We start from the raw sequence: 19,485 nt of genomic DNA, 5'->3' as shown, positions 1-19,485 counted from the left end.
CATTGACAGCCCAGGCAGACAAGCGGATAAATACTTCCTCAAACACGCTGCATTTCTTTGCTGAACAGACAGTGGAAGACACAGTTGTAAAGAAGATATTAAAGAAACTCTTGATCGCTTTAGAGAGGTATGTTAACTTATTCTAACTTTGTGTGTTTAAAAAGTGTATGTAACTATCTTTAACGAGATCACAGGGATCAATGTTAACCGACATGTCAGCGTGTCTTCGATATAACCACATTGAAAACTAACACGTTTGATGAGCGGAGTAAACTCTAGTTTCCAGTGCTCTAAAACAATGGCTGTTTTTCCCAACATCTCGGTCTATCAGATTTTCGTATCAAAGGTCCTAGAAATCTAAACAGATTTGTTACAAGAGTCGACAATAGCAACTTGATAAACAGAGTTGGTGCTGGTGAATATGAATCACATTTCTCAGGAAGTTGTTTCGCTGTTTAAATCATGTGTTCCTGTAGAGATGGTTCAAAGGTTCACTCGTAGGAACCGTGTGTATTTGTTCTTTGACAACGACATTTAGCTGGGAAAGTGACATAATACAGTTTTCCCTGCGAACATTGCTCGATTTTCCTTGTCTTTGAGGTTATGTTTTCCCCAGTGTTACGTAAGCCATGTTCAAATGGGATACTTGAGGTGTTCGGTTGAAAATAGACTAAAACTTTCTTTGTTCTCTTGTAGTATTTTGCGTGTTTCATTTCTGTCCTTGTGAAATGTCACTAACCACAATCCCGAAGCGTTGAACGATTAGAACGTTAAATGAAATGCATTTGCCTGTCTGCTTTGGGTGCATTTTCTTCTTAATAAGAGAGTGTGGAGGCAGTCTCCAGGGTAGCATGGCTGAGAATGCGACCGGACCGAAAAGAGTAATTGTCTGTTTCCATGCAAGTAACTTCTGGTATTTGTTAATTGTAGCGGTTTTAATCAAAGCCTAAAGTATTTTTATTTCTCAACGTTGAAGACACTCAAGCCGGTGTTCACGTTAGTTTTTAGGCTTCTGTTATGCAGATAGAACTTATACTGCATCGTCTTTCGTCTTATTAGTTTCCAATGTAGACTTATTAACAGAAGTCTCCATTTTTCCAGGCGACGTCGGTTTTAACCTACTTTTTGGATGTTTGAAGTAGACTGTTTGTCATCACAACCATAAAGTTACCGGTGACACATTCATTACTTTTTAAAAATTTGCCCTGACGAAAAAGTAATAGGCTGAGTATGCATTGTTTTGGAAAATATTTTTCCATCACCACGCCCAATACAGTCAAACGTTGACAGACTCACCTGTGCACAACACTTATGTTGGTCCACTGTTTAGCATCACATTGACGCAATTCGTGATGGACGCATTGAAATGACTGTGGATTTTGTCACTAAGACATTTCCTATTTGTTCAGTGCCCCAAAACCATTTTGCAATATTTTTAGTTAGTGTAACATGTGTATTTTCAAAATAAAACAGAAGCAGCGTGTGTGTTCTCTTGCCTGGAGATATGTTAGTGAATGGCAACAGTCACATTTTTGTCTGAACAATCACACAGTGAGATGCAGAGCTCCATTGTCTTGCCACCTTCAGTTCTTATAAAGGGATTCAACAAAGGCATACTGTGTATCTTCACAGGAACATGTTTTAGTAGTTTTGTTATCTGACGTTTTCTTGTGTGACGTGAATCCATATCCGAAGCAGTGTAATTCGTGAGAGAGTGGAAAATCTTTCAAAGGTTTAGTTGTAATGTCACTTCTAAAGACTCCGGTCAAGACCAAACAACCAAACATGGTCATCGTTTCCAGTCAACGTGTCTTTCTCTAGCTCTTCATCACAGCGTGTAGACCAAAGCCATCATATCAACAGAACAGGTTTTCATTGACATCATCTTTATGAACAAGCTAAAGGAAATGAGCAGTGTAATCCTAAACCATTGTCATGAGTTCAATAAAAAGAAAAAAAGAAAAAGAAAACCTATGTGGACATGGACATTAGTTGTGGTTGTTTAACGTGAAATCTGCTGCAGCAAAGTGGATATGTGTGACAGCTGGCCAGTGAGGATCTTTCCACCTGCGACTAACAGGAACAACAAACAGAGTGTGTCTGACCTGTATATGAGAGAAACCCACTGGGCTGTTTGTTCTGAGGTTGGCTGTATGCGCCTCTAAGGTACAAGAACATTTGCATTGCGCTAACGTGATGTGGAAGATATTTGCAGTCTGCTGTCTGTTGCGCACAGCTGTGGTGACTTTGAGAAAATGAAGTGGTAAGTCTTACAGAATCCAGTAGCACATGACTGTGGTGTTTTAGGCCTAGTGATGGAGGGCTTTTCTTTCCACTTTGCATGGTGACTGTAGAAGGAAGAATGATCTTATACTTGATCTCCATTTGCTGTAAGGAGTTGGTTGAGTCTATGCAGTTCCTGAATTGCACCATTTCCTTGCTGACCACAGTTTTGTGTAAGCTACACATACATAAATGCATCTTTCTTTCCTGTCTTAGTCTGAGAAACGGTACCCCCCCCCCCCCCCCCCCCCCCCCCCCCCCCAGCTCTCTGATGTCTATTTGGCTAATTCATATTTAGTGATGACTAACTGTCTGTCATGGCCTATCAAGGCATTTTAACTCAACATGTAGATACACAGAGGTAAACACAGGGATAAACAGCCTTCATCAACAACATGTTCTCTTTTTTAATTATTCATTTCAGCAGCTGGGGGGGAGCGAGGACAGGGGGTGGTTTTTGTATGTGTGTCTGTGTGTGTCTGTGTGTGTCTGTGTGTGTCTGTGTGTGTGTGTGTGTGTGTGTGTGTGTCTGTGTGTGTTTGGTGAGCAGGGATGATGATGATGACTGTGTTGACTGGTCTTTTTCACACCTCCTGTCATTCTCTCTGTTTGGTCTGTAACATGCAGCTCATATTAACACAGTTTTTAACACTCTTTTTGTCATCACCTCTCTTTGCCTCTGTTACTTTTTGCTCTGTTACACCTGCATACCCCACACACACACACACACACACACATACACACACACATTCTTACATAGAAGGAGACAGGCGGTCTCCGGGTTTCAGGCTTCAGACAGTTGGACGGACTGTTCTCTGTGTGCAGTATCCTGAGTGGCTCATGTTAATAAAGCTATTGTGAAGTGTTAGCGAGGCAGAAATGGACACCATATTAAATGCTCTTGTACAGAGGGAGCAAATTCAGTTTCACCTTTATGGAAGCATGCCAGCACATATGCAGTCACACACACACACACACACACACACACAGCTACACAGAGACAGAGAGAGCCACACACACACACACACCCCCTCTTGTATACAGCACAGCATTCCTCTCTCAGACACTAGATCTCCACAGGGTTGATCAGCAGGTTTTGGGTTGAAAGCCCTGATACAGCAGACACATCTGTGAGTGACCTAGCCCTAAGAACAATGAGCACTCTTTTAGACTGGAATTGGGTTTTCCGTGGTGATGATGTACCCCGGCCTATGTATGTATGCCCAAAAGCAGGCATCAGTCTGCTGTGAAAGACCAGAAAATGGGAGTAGGATTTGGGTTTCTGTGCCTGCGGGAACAGCGGAGAAACAAATCAATGACACTTTGAACCAAAAGTCACATGGCTCCCAATCCTCCCCTGACCTTGAAGCCAACACTGTTTTTCTCTCTTAATCACTCCTTTTTGTCCATATCTGTGCCTTAGTCTGTGTAGACATTATTCAGCTTAGTGACCTAGGGAAATTAAGTGTAAAACAAGCACTATGTGGACTGCTGTGATCAGCAGCTGCTTTACATATGAGTTATTACTGGATGGGGAAGAATGTGTGCGTGTGTGTGTGTATCCTTATTTATTTCATGGGGCATTGTGGTGTGTGTGTGTGTGTGTGTTTTGGTTGAAGAGCATGGCACGACCTCTAGGTCACATCACTACAGAGCAGCTCACTTACTGCTGTGTTCTCTCAGGCCTATTAATTAGCACTATGCTCTGTCAGGGAAGAGAACCTCCCTCATGCCCTTGTCATTATTGTCCTTAATTAAGACATGCCCTGTGTATGTGTGTGTGTGTGTAAAATGATAATCAAACATAATATGTTACTCATTTTCATTTTACTTGGGAAATCCAAAGTCACTGGGTGCAGTAAAGGAACTTTTAAAAAATACCCTTCTTTATTTAATTTTATTTTTTTTGGACAAAAATAGTTTTCTGCTTAAGTGTCTAATGAGTAAGCAAATTGTAGCTTCTTTTCTCTGTGGGGAGTATCCTTCTTCACTCCATGTGTGAGTACATTAACAGTCATGAAGATGCAACACCCCTGAAGTGTGGCTGTAACACAGCACAGAACCACGGTAAGCTCACACAGTGCACCAGCTAATTATGCTTATCGACACTCTTGTTTTGTCCTCTCAACTTCACTATTATCTTACTTTGGAGAAAACCACTTGTCGTCATGTGCTCGGTTACAACACATACACACACACACATACACACACACACACACACACACACACACACACACGCAGATGTAAGGCCTTTGTGTCTGTATATGATATGATATTAGCCAGTCTTTATGAGACCCTAGCTCACACAGACTCTGTCTGTTTGTTCCATTATTGTCCTAAGCAGAATGTTTGCTTAACTGTAATTGCTGTGACTGAGGCCAGACTTGCACTTGAGGGACTGCCTTGTTCTCCAGCCTACAGAGGACTGCTGTGTGCCTCCGTTCTACCTCAGTACCTCAGCTCAGGTTACACACACACACACACACACACACACACACACACACACACACACACACACACACACACAGAATGGCCCTGAGTTGAAGTGCAGCCACCTCTTGGACACAAAGCTAGCTCTGATAACATTCAGCACAGAGGCAGAGACAGTTCAAACTGAAGAAAACTAGCTCACGAAAGCAGAATACAGAAGTCTCTGTAAACCTTGGAAGAGCCTTTAAAGAGAAAGTTCTTCCGAGTAATATTGCAAAGTATGGTATCCCCTCATTCCTCATAGGAAAAAAAATTATTAGTAAATGATCTATTTATCTTTTTTAGTTCAGGTCTGCAGATTGCTGTCAGAGCGGTGTGTAATCTGGCCTCACCGTTGTTAGTGAGATAAGGAAACACACTTACACACAGTGTAGAATTACTGGGCCTATAAACCCTAATATGATACCAAGTCAAATGAGCTATGCTTTCTGAAATGTGTGTGTGTGTGTGTGTGTCTGTGTCTGTGTGTGTGTCTGTGTGTGTGTCTGTGTGTGTGTCTGCTGCACTTGTGCGTGTACACATCCATTGTGTTATTAAGAACAGATTCAGAATATGATTTCGTGTGTCTTGTGGCTACTCTACGGTAGGCTGTTGCCGATGCTTATGATATGTACATTTCTGATTGTCACGTGTGGTTTCACCTCAACCACTCAGCTACCTCCCGTCAGAGTCGAAAGACACTGAGATCTGATTTTCCGCAAACCAAAAATCTTACTGAAACGTGTCATTTATGACAACGGACCGCGTAGCACGTTTTTATTTTTTTTTTATTTTTTCAAAGGCATGATGTCTTATTGGAATGACATAGAGTTCAGTAGGTTTCAAATGGAACATTTCCCTTATGATTCCATCACTGAAATGGAGCAGACCTTGCTTTTGTCTATGTCGTCAAGCCTGCTTTTACAGTAAGCGCATACACCTTTTAAGACGAAGGCGGCTAACCTGTTAGTCCTGCTTGGTTACGTCTAAAAGTCTACACAGTAGTCATTTCATTGCTCTGTAATAATAGCTTCGTTAAACACGACATATTCCAGTAATACTCATTCACATCTGCATGCCTTTGTCGTTCTTCTCATTTTCCGTATCCATGGAGATGTGCGACTGCTGTTTGATTTTTGAATTTGAAAAGCAAATTCCATATGAGCTGAAATGTTCCAGGAGGTGTAAAGAAAGAAACTCTGAGAAGAGTGTTTGTTTTGGTCGATGTGCTTTGGGGAAGCTTTTTTGTTATGGACAAGCTGGAGTGTTTGCAAATGATATTCCTTGTATTCCTTGCACCCATATACATGTGTTTGGAGATCAAATAATTATGAATCGATGGTATGAGCACATATAATATTGCAGCCCACCCCCACCCCCCAGTTCATTAACCAGTGCAATGCTCCCATATCTTGAGGGCAATACAGCAAAGAAACAATTACTCTACAAGTTCATTGGATTAAAATGTCTGTCCATGTATGTGAGAGTGCTTTAAATTCGCTGTATAGCTGTGCCTACTCGTTCTCTCTCTCTCTCTCTCTCTCTCTCTCTCTCTCTCTCTCTCTCTCTCTCTCTTTTTTCCTCTCCCATCCCCCCATTTCTCTTTGCCTCATTTTCTCTCCATTCCCTCCCTTGCTGCATGTGCTCATTTTTTCCACTGTCTCGGGGGAAACCAGATTTATTTTTTACATTCATATGCCTTACCGTGTATATGGGATTTATGCTGTCGATTGCCTTTTTGAATATGTAAACATTTCATCAGCTTATAGAGTGTCTCATCATCTTGGGCACTAGCTCGTATGTGCTTGACTTTACTCTAGGATTTTATGTGTAACCCATTGTGTGTAGACATTCTCTTAGCTAACACAGCAGTAATCTCTCTGACACCGGGCCAAACACACAGCCCATGAGCTGCAGTAAAAAAAAAAAAAAAAGGACTTCTTGTTTAACTCAAGAGGCAGAGTGTAGGTTTCTGGCTGTATCCTTCCCATACGGTCTCTATAAATTGCCAAGTGGTACTGAATAACTCAAGGTCTAACTGCTCTCTTCACCCTGCTCGAACCCATTCCAGAATGTTCCGCTCTGATAAAGTGCTCTCAAGCAAGCACCGATCAGGCACTCTTCTGAGAGCCTGGTGTCACCCCACTGAGTTCCACACACAATCCCATTCCACCTGGCCCATATTTCAGTACGTTTAATTAGTCACACACTGTTACAGTGAAATAATCGTTGTAGAGGAACATAGCTAAATGATTAACTCTTTGCTGTGAATTTACTTGTAGGGAGGAAGATCACTACCACGTTGATTTTCGTGGAAAAAATATTCTTAGTTTGCTCTGCTCTGCACAGATACTGCCTCTCTAAACCCTGTAGTGTGATGAGATTTGTGGGATTGTTAGTGTGAAGTGTGTTTCTGAAGTGGGCTTTTAATCCAAACGATTATGTTGCAACTTGGTCTGGTTATAATACAAATTCCATGGAAGCATTGTTTGTAGTAATTCAGCTGCAGTTTAATTAGACAGTTCTGTCATGTGATGTTCAACTGGGGACATTTTTCGGGACTTGTTTTCTCCACTTTACCCCATTTAGCATGTCTGCGTAAGCAATGACCAAGGCAAAGAAGGAAAAAAGGCTGTCGATATTGGTCGGCATCGGGGTGTGATGCAATGCTCAGCTTCTCCACATAAGGAAGTTAGAGAAAAAAAAAGGGTAACTCTTCTGTTTTTCCACTGTAGATAAAGTACTGGTGTCTATGTCTGTTTCCCTACTCTTTATCTATATCTGTTTCCCTACTCTTTATATGAGATCAAAAAAAAACCCAAAACAAAACATTTGAAGTATTACCGAATCTCTTTTCCGCCTTATGAAACTGACAGAATGAAAGAAAAAGAATGGAACTCATGTCAATGTCTGCTTGTTTTAGAGTTGAGCTCTGAAAGTTCTGTAAGAGAACAGACTTCTCTCTCTCTCTCTCTCTCTCACTCTCTCTCTCTCTCTCTCACTACCCCTCCTCACCCCTTTCCTGTGTTTGGCCGGGCAGTGGTTCTGCCATTGCCTAACTGGTGAATTATGTCAACTGGTCTGTGGGTATGCTTTGTGGGCTCCATCTCTCCCTCTTCAAATCACTCCAAAAAAGACAGCTCCGCTGGCAGGATGGACAGCTTCGGCTGCGAGTCAAGGAAATGGCAGGGCTGGATTTACAGAGCCGTCTCTGGCATCCTTTGCATGCGAATATGATCACAAACACTTAAATAAACAGGCGTTCGTGCGTATACCACTAACATGTCTGGTTATATGTGTCAAAATGTCTGGGTTGCATTTTGGTGTCATTAAACTTCTTCTTCTTAAAAAAAAAAAAGCCGCACAAGCACACATTCTTTTTTTAGGAAAAAAAAAAACATGTCGTATTGTCTGCAGTTATCATGTCTTTTTTCTTTTTTTTTTTCCTTGTAGGGTGAGAACTGATCATTTCCTCCCTCTGAGTGTATTTCCTGTCTTTTTTGGCCAGCGTCATCCACAGCTGTTTCTCCATCTGATCTTTATTTCTCTCTCTCTCTCTGTGTGTATGCAGGTGACTGATCACCATGGCTCCGTTTCTGCGGATTGCCTTTAATGCATTTGACCTGGGCACCCTGGCCCCTCTCTCTGAGACCCCTTTCTGTGCCATCAAGATGAAAGAGTCCCTAAGCACAGGTAAGTGGATCTGTCTTAGTCATCATACATACACACATAGACATTCAAGCACACTTAGCATCCTGGTACACATCAGTTTTGAGTTACGTTTTTGTTCATACATATAACTTTATACCCTTTCCTTTTCTCTTTCCATTATCTCTCTCTCTCTCTCTCTCTCTCTCTCTCTCTCTCTCTCTCTCCACTCTCTCTCTCTCTCTCTCTCTTTTGCCCTCTCCTTCCCTAGAAAGGGGAAAGACCCTGGTTCAGAGAAAGCCCACCATGTACCCAGCTTGGAAGTCCACGTTTGACGCTCATATATACGAGGGTCGTGTGCTGCAGGTGGTCTTGATGAAGACTGCTGAAGAAGCCCTGTCTGAGGCCACCATGGGCGTGTCTGTCATTGCCGAACGTTGCAAGAAGGGAAACGGCCGCGCGGAATTCTGGGTGGACCTGCAGCCTTCTGGGAAGGTCATGATGGCCGTGCAGTTCTTTGTGGAGGATTCTGATGCAGGTAACTTGAAAACAAGTCGTCATATCACTCACTGCATGTTCACGCACATCTACATACATGATGGTTAATAGTGACCTCTAGTGGTGGAGAGATGTGGCACCAGAGTTCATGATTTGAAGTTCACAAAGACGCAAATGTATCACTTTTCCTGGTCGTTTGTGAAGTCATTGGAAAAGCACCATTTGAGCTTTAGTTGCGAAGCGTGAGCGGCAGTTTCTTCGAAGGCACATGTCTGAAAGCCGGGTTACTCAAGTGCAAGTGTTGATAAATATGTCATGCAATTCTGATTAATGAGGCCAATGGCCAGCATGAGATTAAAAGGGTTAGGCCAGCTTTCCAGCATATAACAGCTGTTGACATGTGCTTGCTGGTAGCGATGCATTGGGACCCAGGCATGCTGAGTCTTTGCCTCTTGGCTTGACAAGCAGTGCAGTGTATATTTGCATGCTAACCCAATCTGGGCCTTCATTAGGCCAGCGCCGCCCTGTTTCAGGGGGTTTCCTGAAAAGAGGTACTGACAAGGGTATTCCCCCCCCCCCCCCCCCCCCCCCCCCCCATTCAGTGTCTCACTACAGTGAGCTGGACTGCAGACAGAGGCTCTGAAGCCAAATCACACACACACACACAAATACGCACACACACACAAACACACACACACACACCGTGATGACTGTGTTACAACTGCTACTCTCACTGGGCCTCACAAGGAGAGTAATGAGTAACACTAGGTCATTTTGTTGCCCCCTCTCTCTCTTTCTCTTTCTCTCTCTTTCCCTGTCATTCACACCATGTCACCTTTCTCTTTTTTTCTTAAGAACTTGCTTAGTCATTTTCTTACTCACCCTGATATGCAGATGTTTACTTTTCTCTGTTTGTCTCTCTGTTTCGATCTTTTCTTTTTGTCTTTGACCTCTTGATTTGTGACAGCAGGGCTCATATTCCCTAGAGAGCTTTTTTGTTCACCATAAATACTGAACACAAAGTGACTTCATTAGATCCATGTATTGTTTCCTCTGTCAATCATTCTTCACAGCTTGATATTTGAAATCTTTTCTGTACTGCATTGTGTCCATGGATGGGAGCTGTACTTTGAAATTGAGAAACATCATTGAAATTCTTTACATCTGCAAGTTAAACACGTTATAAATTGTAGTCTAAAAGGACATGTTCACACCAACAAACCATACCCTTTTTCAAAAAAAATCCTGTGTCTGTGAGTGTTTTTTTTTTAAGCCCACTCCCCGGGATACATTTCTATGAGAATAGGACACATAGTTTCACTAGGCAGACTGTTGCATAGTAACTGCAATGGTGGAGGTTTTCTTCTTTTTTTTTTTTTTTTTTCTTTTTTTTTTTTTTTTTTGGCTGTGATGTTAATCCCAGAACAAAATGTTCCTCAGAAACCAGGTCGATGCGGGTGCAGGAGGAAGATGGGGCGATGACATTGAACAGACGGAGGGGAGCCATGAAGCAGGCCAAGGTTCACTTTATTAAGAACCATGAGTTCACAGCCACCTTCTTCAAACAGCCCACATTCTGCTCCGTGTGTCGGGATTTTGTCTGGTGAGAGCTTCCACTCCTTAAATCCAAAACAAGCTTTTATACTCCCTCCCCCTCCACTTAATTATCACCATTGCAGTGAAACTAAACATTTCATAACACATGTGGATTGTATTCCTCAACCTTAGCCCCAAAGAAATGTCCAAAAGAATGGAAAAATATTGAGACCAAAGCTTTACATGCGCATTCAGGTTGGAAGTGGAGTTGCTTAAACTGTGCATTTTGTAATTACTCTAACAGTCTTGGCTGCTCAGCACAAAAGGTTTTGCCGGGTCAGTATTAAGAGCTGAGTGAGTCATCGTCTTGGAGAGAAACACACATGCATACAGTCTCACAGGCGTTCCTATGATATTACAGCCACCTCAGCAAAATCTCTAGGGCTGTCCCCTTCCTGTGCGGAGAGAAGGGGAGAGAATGAGAGCGAGTCAGTTGTCCATTGTTAAGGCTTTTATGTTTCTCTCTCTCTCTCTCTCTCTCTCTGCTGTCTGTCCATCTCTCTCCTGTGTGCTTGTGCGTATGTGTATAAATCTTTCAGAGTTTCTCCGACAATAACGTTGAACAGTTTAACAGGATCAGCTCTTGTCCAAATCATTCTTATTGCAGACCATTCTGGCACGTTTTACATGGAAAACTTTTTTTTTTGTTGTTTTTCCCTCCTCACATAGGGGTCTGAACAAACAAGGCTACAAGTGCCGACGTAAGTGTCTGTTGCATTTACACACACGTCTTCATCCGTTTTCTGAAAACCAAAGGACGTTTTAAACATTTTAAAACCCGTTGACCCCAGTGTAATTTCTCACAGCTGTAACTACTACTCCTACTACTACTACTACTACTACTACTACTGCTCAACAGGTAGCCTTACATAAAAAGCAAACCTTAGTCAGCATAACTTGACATGAGCTTTTCTCTGCCACAGAATGCAATGCAGCCATTCACAAGAAGTGCATTGACAAAATCATCGGGAGATGCACAGGAACAGCTGCCAACAGCCGGGACACAGTGGTAAGAAGGAGCGCTGTTAAAAGCTCCGGTCACGACAGCTCTCACGGCCAATCAATCAGAAGCACAATAACGACTTAACAGTGACCGTGGCAATCTTCACCAATCTCCTTTCTTTCTTTTTTCTTTTTTTTTTGTCTTGATTAGTGAAACATTCTGAAAACCTTTACTTTGCCGCTAAACTATGTTTATGATTGCATTAGAGGGAGGACACTATCACCCTTTTACAATAGTAGTCAATACGGAACATTACCTTAGGACTCTGATGTGTTATCTCCAACACTCCCATGGTCAACAGAGGGGAAATTACATCCAAGGAGCTGGAGAAGTGTCCGCTGGACAGGCTGAGAGAGGAAAACACTGATAGCAGTCAGAACAGGGATCGATAGAAGCTTATTGCTTTTACAAAAACCTTGCAACAGTCTATAGCAAGATCAGTTGCATAGGCAGGAACCAGATTGGAAGTTCCTGGATGTATGCATGGCTCATACGGATACGTCGGACTGGCAAAGGGTCAGTTTTACCGGACGTTCCAGACTTTAAAAGATCGAAATTTAAAAGCAGCTTTTCAGGGATTGAAGCCACCTTTACGTTGGTCAAAGGTTAACCCCAGGTCCAGTCTAAAGAGCCTGACTGATAGATAGAGTGTTAAAGGGCAGCGTATTGCCACTGATCATATAGTGAGGCTGTTCATTCGATGAATGGTCAGAGCACCATGAGGAGAGGCAGGGACTGCTATCGTCCTCCCAGGACCGCAGGACTGCTTAGGATCCACCGTAATGGCCACTTTTTCTGTCTCCAGTTCCAGAAAGAACGGTTCAAGATTGACATGCCGCATCGTTTCAAGACGCATAATTATATGAGCCCCACCTTCTGTGACCACTGTGGAAGCCTGCTTTGGGGAATGGTCAGACAAGGCCTGAAATGTGAAGGTATTTTGGGATTTCTTCTTCTTCTTCTTCTTCTTTTTTTTTTGGGGGGGGTTTATGAGATCCTCTGTATTGTTATTTGTTTCCCCACATACTCTTTCGCAGTCTTTATTCATTTATTTATTTATTTATTTTTGGAAAGTTGCACTCATGCTCTCCATCCTTTCTATTTAGAGTGTGGAATGAATGTACATCACAAGTGCCAGACCAAAGTCGCCAACCTCTGCGGGATTAACCAGAAGTTACTGGCCGAGGCACTAACTCAAGTTAGCATGGTGAGTGCAGAGTGGAGCCAATACACACTGACAGTGTGATTCACACAACCTCTGAGAGTTTTTTTTTCCCCCCTCCTGACGTTACGTATTGTTTTCTTCTTTTTTCCCACCCTGCAGAAGTCCTCCACCAAGCGACCTGATCCTGCTTTGTCAGACATTGGCATCTACCAGGATGTAGCCAGAGGCTCACCATCGGACCCTAGTGGTGAGTCAGTGTAACTGCACATGAGTCTCAGTCGTAGAGACCAGAATGTGGTCAGACCTAATAAAGGCTAGAGTACCCTCTGAAGTCAAATTATGACTAATTTCAGTGTGTGTTTGTGTATGTTAGCAAATCAGTATGGTAAGCTCTGGGATAGCACACCAGCACAACCAGCCGCCACCATCACCCACCAGACACGCCTGACCATTGACAGCTTTGTGTTTCACAAGGTGCTGGGCAAAGGCAGCTTCGGCAAGGTTAGATCCAAGTCCTACCTCGCACACACCGTAGCACCATATGAAGGGCCTGCTCTTAAATCCTTTCGTTTGGGAAAACTATACCACACTGTCCTAATTACACACCGTTTACTCAGTTTACTCAACTTATCCTTCCGAGCATGGTGAATTAGACAAGTACATTCGTTTCGATGGTAGAAGTGTAATGCAAGCTCCTGTGTTTGTGTTAGAGAGCAGCACGCTCTGTGTGTGCCTGTGTGTGTGTGTGTGTAGTCGTGGTTCTTATGGGTGTCGTTCTTCAGGTTTTGCTGGCGGAGCTGAAGGGACGCGGAGAATACTTTGCAATCAAAGCCCTGAAGAAAGACGTGGTGCTCATGGACGACGATGTGGAGTGCACCATGGTGGAAAAGAGGGTGCTAGCACTGGCCTGGGACAACCCTTTTCTCACACACCTGTACTCTACCTTCCAGACCAAAGTGAGTCACATTCTACCCTTCAGAACATCACATGCTCCACTTGCTTTCTTCTCTTAGAATATTCTTCCAGATTCCCTCAGGTGTTTTCCTCACCTGTTGTTATGAAAGATTTGGAGAACAGCAGGCAAAGTGGAGACAAATCGTAGAGAAAACGCACATATCCACACATTATGGAATTTCATATCCCCCTTGTTATGCAACGTCAGTTCAGTGTCATGAGAGTTAAGAAGGAGAGCATTTACCGCGAAACTTGTTAAGCGAGTTTCCATTGTTTGGCTAAAATGATTACTCATTATCGTAAGTGAGCTCAGTAATCCTATATCAGAAGATTTTATGACAGGTAGTTATGTGCTGTGATGTCATCGAAATACTTTTGTGAAAGGTAGAATGAGTTCATTAGTCAGAGACTGGAAAGTCACTTGTTGGGTGGTGACAGAAACTAATGACACACATGCACGTATCAAGTGCTTACATTTAGGAAAATATGAACGTGTCAGCTGTGATCTATTATGTTTTTATCATTTTTTAACACACCCTTCAGTCCTCCATTCTTCTCTCTCTTCTTCCGCATCAGCCTATGAAGAATGAGTGTTGTTTGCTATATTATGGTGATGCCAGAGTGTAAATGGCTTTATGTGTGTCCACAGGAACACCTGTTCTTTGTGATGGAGTACCTAAACGGAGGAGACTTGATGTTCCACATCCAGGATAAAGGGCGATTTGACTTATACAGAGCGACGTGAGTGATTCAGTGCCGCCACATTACTGTAAAATATTGTGAAAATACATATACGTAGAATACAGGCACTCTCCAAACCCAGGGTTTTGGTGGCAAAATGAATAAGATTAGAAATTTCTGATTGTCATACATGGATTTATTGACTGTACCTACAAGATCATAACCACAGGATCACGACCACAGCAATCGTATTTCACATAGGCTCGCTCTCTCTGCTCCTCAGAGGTTTCAGGATGTGTGAAGGGAGTTTGCAAATAGGAGATTTAGCTTTTGTCAAACGCTCAGCCATTTGGTCAGAGTGTAACTCTCCTTTTTAATATTGCAACAGGTTCTACTCTGCTGAGATCATTTGTGGGTTACAGTTCCTCCACTCGAAAGGAATTATTTACAGGTGAGTATCCTTGCCTCATGGTCAAGGACTGGGGATAACTGTGCTTGAGATAGAACTGTTTCGCCTTTTGGACTGGCTGTAGACCTAATCATAATAGTTTCGTATTTAATCTTGATGATAGCTGTTCTTTACCGCTTGCTAAAAGTGCTGTAAGACTGACTAGTCTCTTCATTTCTTTCGGTTTTATTCCATCTCAGAGACCTTAAGCTGGATAACGTGATGCTGGACAGAGATGGACACATCAAAATTGCAGACTTTGGCATGTGCAAGGAGAACATATTTGGAGAGAACCGTGCCACCACGTTCTGTGGTACGCCAGATTACATTGCGCCAGAGGTTAGTGTTCTTTGTGATTAAGAAAGTCAGCAAGCAATGAAAAAGTCAGTGTGCGTTTAAAGGTGATTTATTTATTTATTTAAATATTTATTTTTGGTTTAGGGACTGATGGATAGGAATTGGTCACACTTCTCAAAACAGCTAGACCCATTTACAGTGTCTATATGTCTCTCCATCTTCAGATCCTGTTGGGACAGAAGTACAGTTTCTCAGTGGACTGGTGGTCATTTGGAGTGCTGTTGTACGAGATGCTGATTGGCCAGTCGCCCTTCCAAGGAGATGATGAAGACGAGCTGTTTGAGTCTATCCGCATGGATGTGCCTCACTACCCCCGCTGGATCACAAAGGAGTCCAAAGACCTACTGGAGAAGGTAAACCCGTCAAACTAGAATGCCACTTAAGGTTTTTTTTTACTAGCTATACTAAAGTCTTTTTTACTGGCGTTTTATTATCTAAGAATATATGAGATATTAATAGGATGTTCACAAACCTCATAACTGCACTGAGCTCATTTTCAGGTAAAAGGTTCAATGTTTTGGGCTGTTTCACTATTTGACATGTGTTCATAATCAACGCCCACCCCCCCCCCACAGCTGTTTGAGCGAGATCCGACTCGTCGACTTGGTGTTGTAGGAAACATCCGTATACATTCCTTCTTTAAGACCATCAACTGGCCTGCACTGGAGAGAAGAGAGGTGACCCCTCCCTTCAAGCCCAAAGTGGTACGGTCTTACCTTTCATTAAATTATTCAAGGAAAACTAAAATTTAGACCATTTTACCCTACAAAAATAGATTCATGTTGTCCGTAACGGTTGTGTGGTTGATGATTAGCCCCACGCTGTTTGTTTTTTTCCATGCAGTGTTGAAATGATTCCATCCTGTACTCATTTTGTTCTACACTAAACCAGCATGCAGTTGAATAATCAATTTACTCTGGAAATGTTAGCAAATGAGTAGCAAAATGGAGAGCTTTTTATATATACGTGACATTTAATGTAGCTGCAGTTCCACTCCATATGTGTTTTCATCAACCATCTGCTATTGCTATTAAATCCAAACATTTGTACTATTTCAAACAAATATCCATTATATTTTTACCATTAAGTTTATGATATATTCATTAAAGTAACAAACCTTGGATCATATGATAGAGATGACCTTTACTCTCCACTGCGTCAGGAATGTTGTAATGACATTTTAAACACTAAATCACAAGGTGACCCCACATTGTTTACTATCAAGGATTTGTCTTTAACCATATCATGAGTCACCAAACTTTTATCAGTCCTGTAACTGTCACTTGTGATCTGCCAAACACAGAAATCCCCCAATGACTGCAGCAACTTTGACCGAGAGTTCCTGAGCGAGAAGCCCCGCCTTTCCCAAGGTGATAAGAACCTCATTGACTCCATGGACCAAACAGCTTTTGCTGGTTTCTCTTTTATCAACCCCAAAATGGAGCAAATATTGGAGAAATGAGAGACTAGACTGGACTCTGACTATACCTCCATCCCAAACCATTCCAGTAGGAATGAGTAGAGACAAAGCAAGAAACAGAAGAGGAGCTTCAATCCAGTGTTATAGATGTACTACTCCGGAGGGTTCATTCTTTCATGCTGTATTTTTACCTTTCCCACGATCAAAATCTGAATAAGTGAAAGATTCTATGTACTGTATTTGTTATTGTTATTATTATTATTGTTATTGTAATTCCCTGCACTATGAAATATGTGTATGGAGACACACACACACAAACACACACTTCACCTCCACACTCAGTAGATATGGGCAAAGGGACTGTCTTTTGATTCTGTCTTATGGTCTTGCTGTTTGGAGAAACAGTGTACATACAGGCTTTTGTTGTAGAGCTGCAGTAGGTCACTGACCCCCCACCCCCCAACTGATTGGCTGAGCTGACTCTTAACTGTATTTCCTGGCCTGAGTAGCCGAATGAAAGGTTAACCCGAAACCTGCATACTCAAACACCCTTCCAGAATAACTTTTGACAAACCTGGTCTATGGGGATGGAAAAGGGCCTTAAAAACACTCACTTAGGTTGTTCTGTAAGGATGACTCCCAAACTCTTGGAGATATCCAAATATGAAATATGTTGTCTGTCATTTTGAAACTGAGGATAATACAGTGTTGATTAAATAGACAGAATCTATCTGTAGAGTTCAAACTAGGATCCTGGTTCAGATTTTATACGTGCATATGCATGTATCAAGTCATGTTGGAACCATTGTACCATGTTGACTCATTGGAGTATGTCTGCACAAACGGTCATCCAAGCACATATCCCTGAGTGCTAACTTAGGTCACATGTCTCATTTAAGGATGGAATTATTGTAATGGTACTACTATACAGGCTGAGGTGTTGGTGAGATGGGGTCCTATATTTGGTGAATGAATGAATGAATATAACTGTATGTGATGTTACTTGAATGTATTTTAACAAGTAAGATGTATATAAAAAATATATGTATATTGTTCTGTGCTATATTATTGGGATGCTAAGGATGATCTCTTTTTTTACTGTCTTTATATACTTCGCATCTGAATACAAATAAAATCATCTTTAACTCTCTGAAAAGTCGCGTGAACTTGTCACATTCCTAGTTTCAGTTATGTAGCGTTTCCGTGGAAACTCTGCAAATAAAGGGAGCGTGACTTCCATCTAGTGGTAAAGATATAGTATTACACCTCTCTGTTTGTGTGTGTGTGTGTGTGTGTGTGTACAGAGGCTGGCCTAGGTGCTCAACGCGACTCGTTTTCAGTGACGGATTCTATTTGAATGTAATTACAGTACTTGTTTACTTCTTTATCTTTTCTGCACGTAGGTCATCGAAATCTAATCTTAACACAAGTGAAGATTTAATTGAATGTCTCAAGCCACGTAGTAGCTCAGATGACTCGCTAGACATTAAATACTAAATACTCTTTACTAAACATTAAAAACTCAAATACCTCCTCTTTTATGTAAAAAACGTTATTTCTCCCTCGTATTTGTTTTTCTTTCATTTAAGTGGTTGTACAACAGTTGTAGCCCAAATGGCTTAAGTTTGTTATTGGAAGGTCATCCACTCACGTAATTTATCGCGGAGTGTTCCCAGGGCAGTCCGCTGTTGAATTGCTTCTAGGAGAAAATGTCAGCAGTGTAGTAGCCTATTTCCAGAGCAAAGTAGTATTTTGATGTATTTCAGTTGCCATAATTCACAAACACACAGTCAGAAAATAACACCAAAGTAAGCATTATCATCTCATGTATGTATTTACTTACCCTTTACTCATCTGTAGGGATATAACGCGATGATGGATCGGGCTAAATTTCTAATACAGCTTGTCCCTAAGGAAAAGTGATTTGAACGTGTTTCATCTGGAACACTTGTCTAACTATGTCGACTAAGTGACAAAAGCAGACCGTAGAATTAAAATGAGATGTGGGATGGAGTTTGTTTCAACAGTTAAAGCGAATTAACTGTCGACTGGCGTAGGCCATTGACTGTATTGCTTTACCGTTGCTGCGAAATCACTTTGACAAAAAAAGGGGGGGGGGTGGTAAGTCGGTATTTGTCTATTTCTGTATGTGTTTTTTTTTCGCCACTCCAGTAAAACCTATTACAGGCAAATTTAACAGCCTATCATTTGTGGCACTCTGAAGCGAATACGAGGCACATTCCGAAATGGTCACCTCAATTCATCGAGAATTTCGTTATCTTGGTCCTCTGGGGCAACTGTAATAACATTGCGATGGGTTATGCAGTGAAAGCAACATCGTTTTTGTATGGAATGTGTCCCGCGTGTATTCCTTTTTCCTCAAGTAATTCATCGACAGAAATTTCGACTAACATAATTCAAGTCCTGATCATTCGAAAATCTTCATCGGAGGTACTGAAGAAGGATCCAGAAACAACAATAATACATCGTCATCACTACTGCCCACAGTGGCGTAATTCTGCGCTCTATAATAGTTTAAGCACCGTCTAATGGCACATTCTAGCCTATAGAAGGAAATCAGCCTTTGCCGTCGAACAAACAAACCATAGAGACTGAAAAAGGAAAGTGTGTTTTGCTATTTGCCTTAAGCACACTGTATTTCGATCGTCCTTGAACAATCAACTCAATAAAACTCGGTTTACCTTGCGGAAAAAAACCTGTACAGGTTATGTTAGTTTGACCATTAACTGGTGTTAAACCCTATTAACAAAACAGCATCTATCAGTCAGAGAATGTGCTAGAATATATACTATACTCATTATCTGAGTATTTTGGCATTTATCAAATCAAATTCATACAATTCGGATTTGTGCTATGGCTTCATGTGGATTTTTTCATAAACGTGCAAGTCCTTTCTTATTCGCTCAAAGCCGACAATATCAGCTACCCGGGCTTAGACTGTG

General features: G+C 41.8%; 1 protein-coding gene across 1 annotated transcript; it reads left to right on the top strand.

Moving 5' to 3' along the window:
- Positions 1-59: 59 nt before the first annotated feature.
- On the top strand, positions 60-17,678 carry prkcdb (protein kinase C, delta b). Its single transcript, XM_030776362.1, has 17 exons — positions 60-127; positions 8,324-8,445; positions 8,672-8,938; positions 10,339-10,501; positions 11,164-11,195; positions 11,418-11,503; positions 12,303-12,432; positions 12,604-12,704; positions 12,822-12,909; positions 13,036-13,163; positions 13,445-13,618; positions 14,266-14,357; positions 14,686-14,748; positions 14,946-15,084; positions 15,267-15,455; positions 15,678-15,806; positions 16,406-17,678. The coding sequence occupies exons 2-17, from the start codon at positions 8,337-8,339 to the stop codon at positions 16,562-16,564; spliced, it is 2,049 nt and encodes a 682-aa protein (XP_030632222.1). The 5' UTR covers positions 60-127; positions 8,324-8,336; the 3' UTR covers positions 16,565-17,678.
- Positions 17,679-19,485: the final 1,807 nt, after the last annotated feature.

The sequence above is a fragment of the Chanos chanos genome, chromosome 6 (assembly GCF_902362185.1).
Source record: "Chanos chanos chromosome 6, fChaCha1.1, whole genome shotgun sequence".
Taxonomy (NCBI): domain Eukaryota; kingdom Metazoa; phylum Chordata; class Actinopteri; order Gonorynchiformes; family Chanidae; genus Chanos; species Chanos chanos.
Note: the sequence above shows the minus strand (reverse complement) of the source record. Positions and strands in the feature narration are given on the sequence as shown.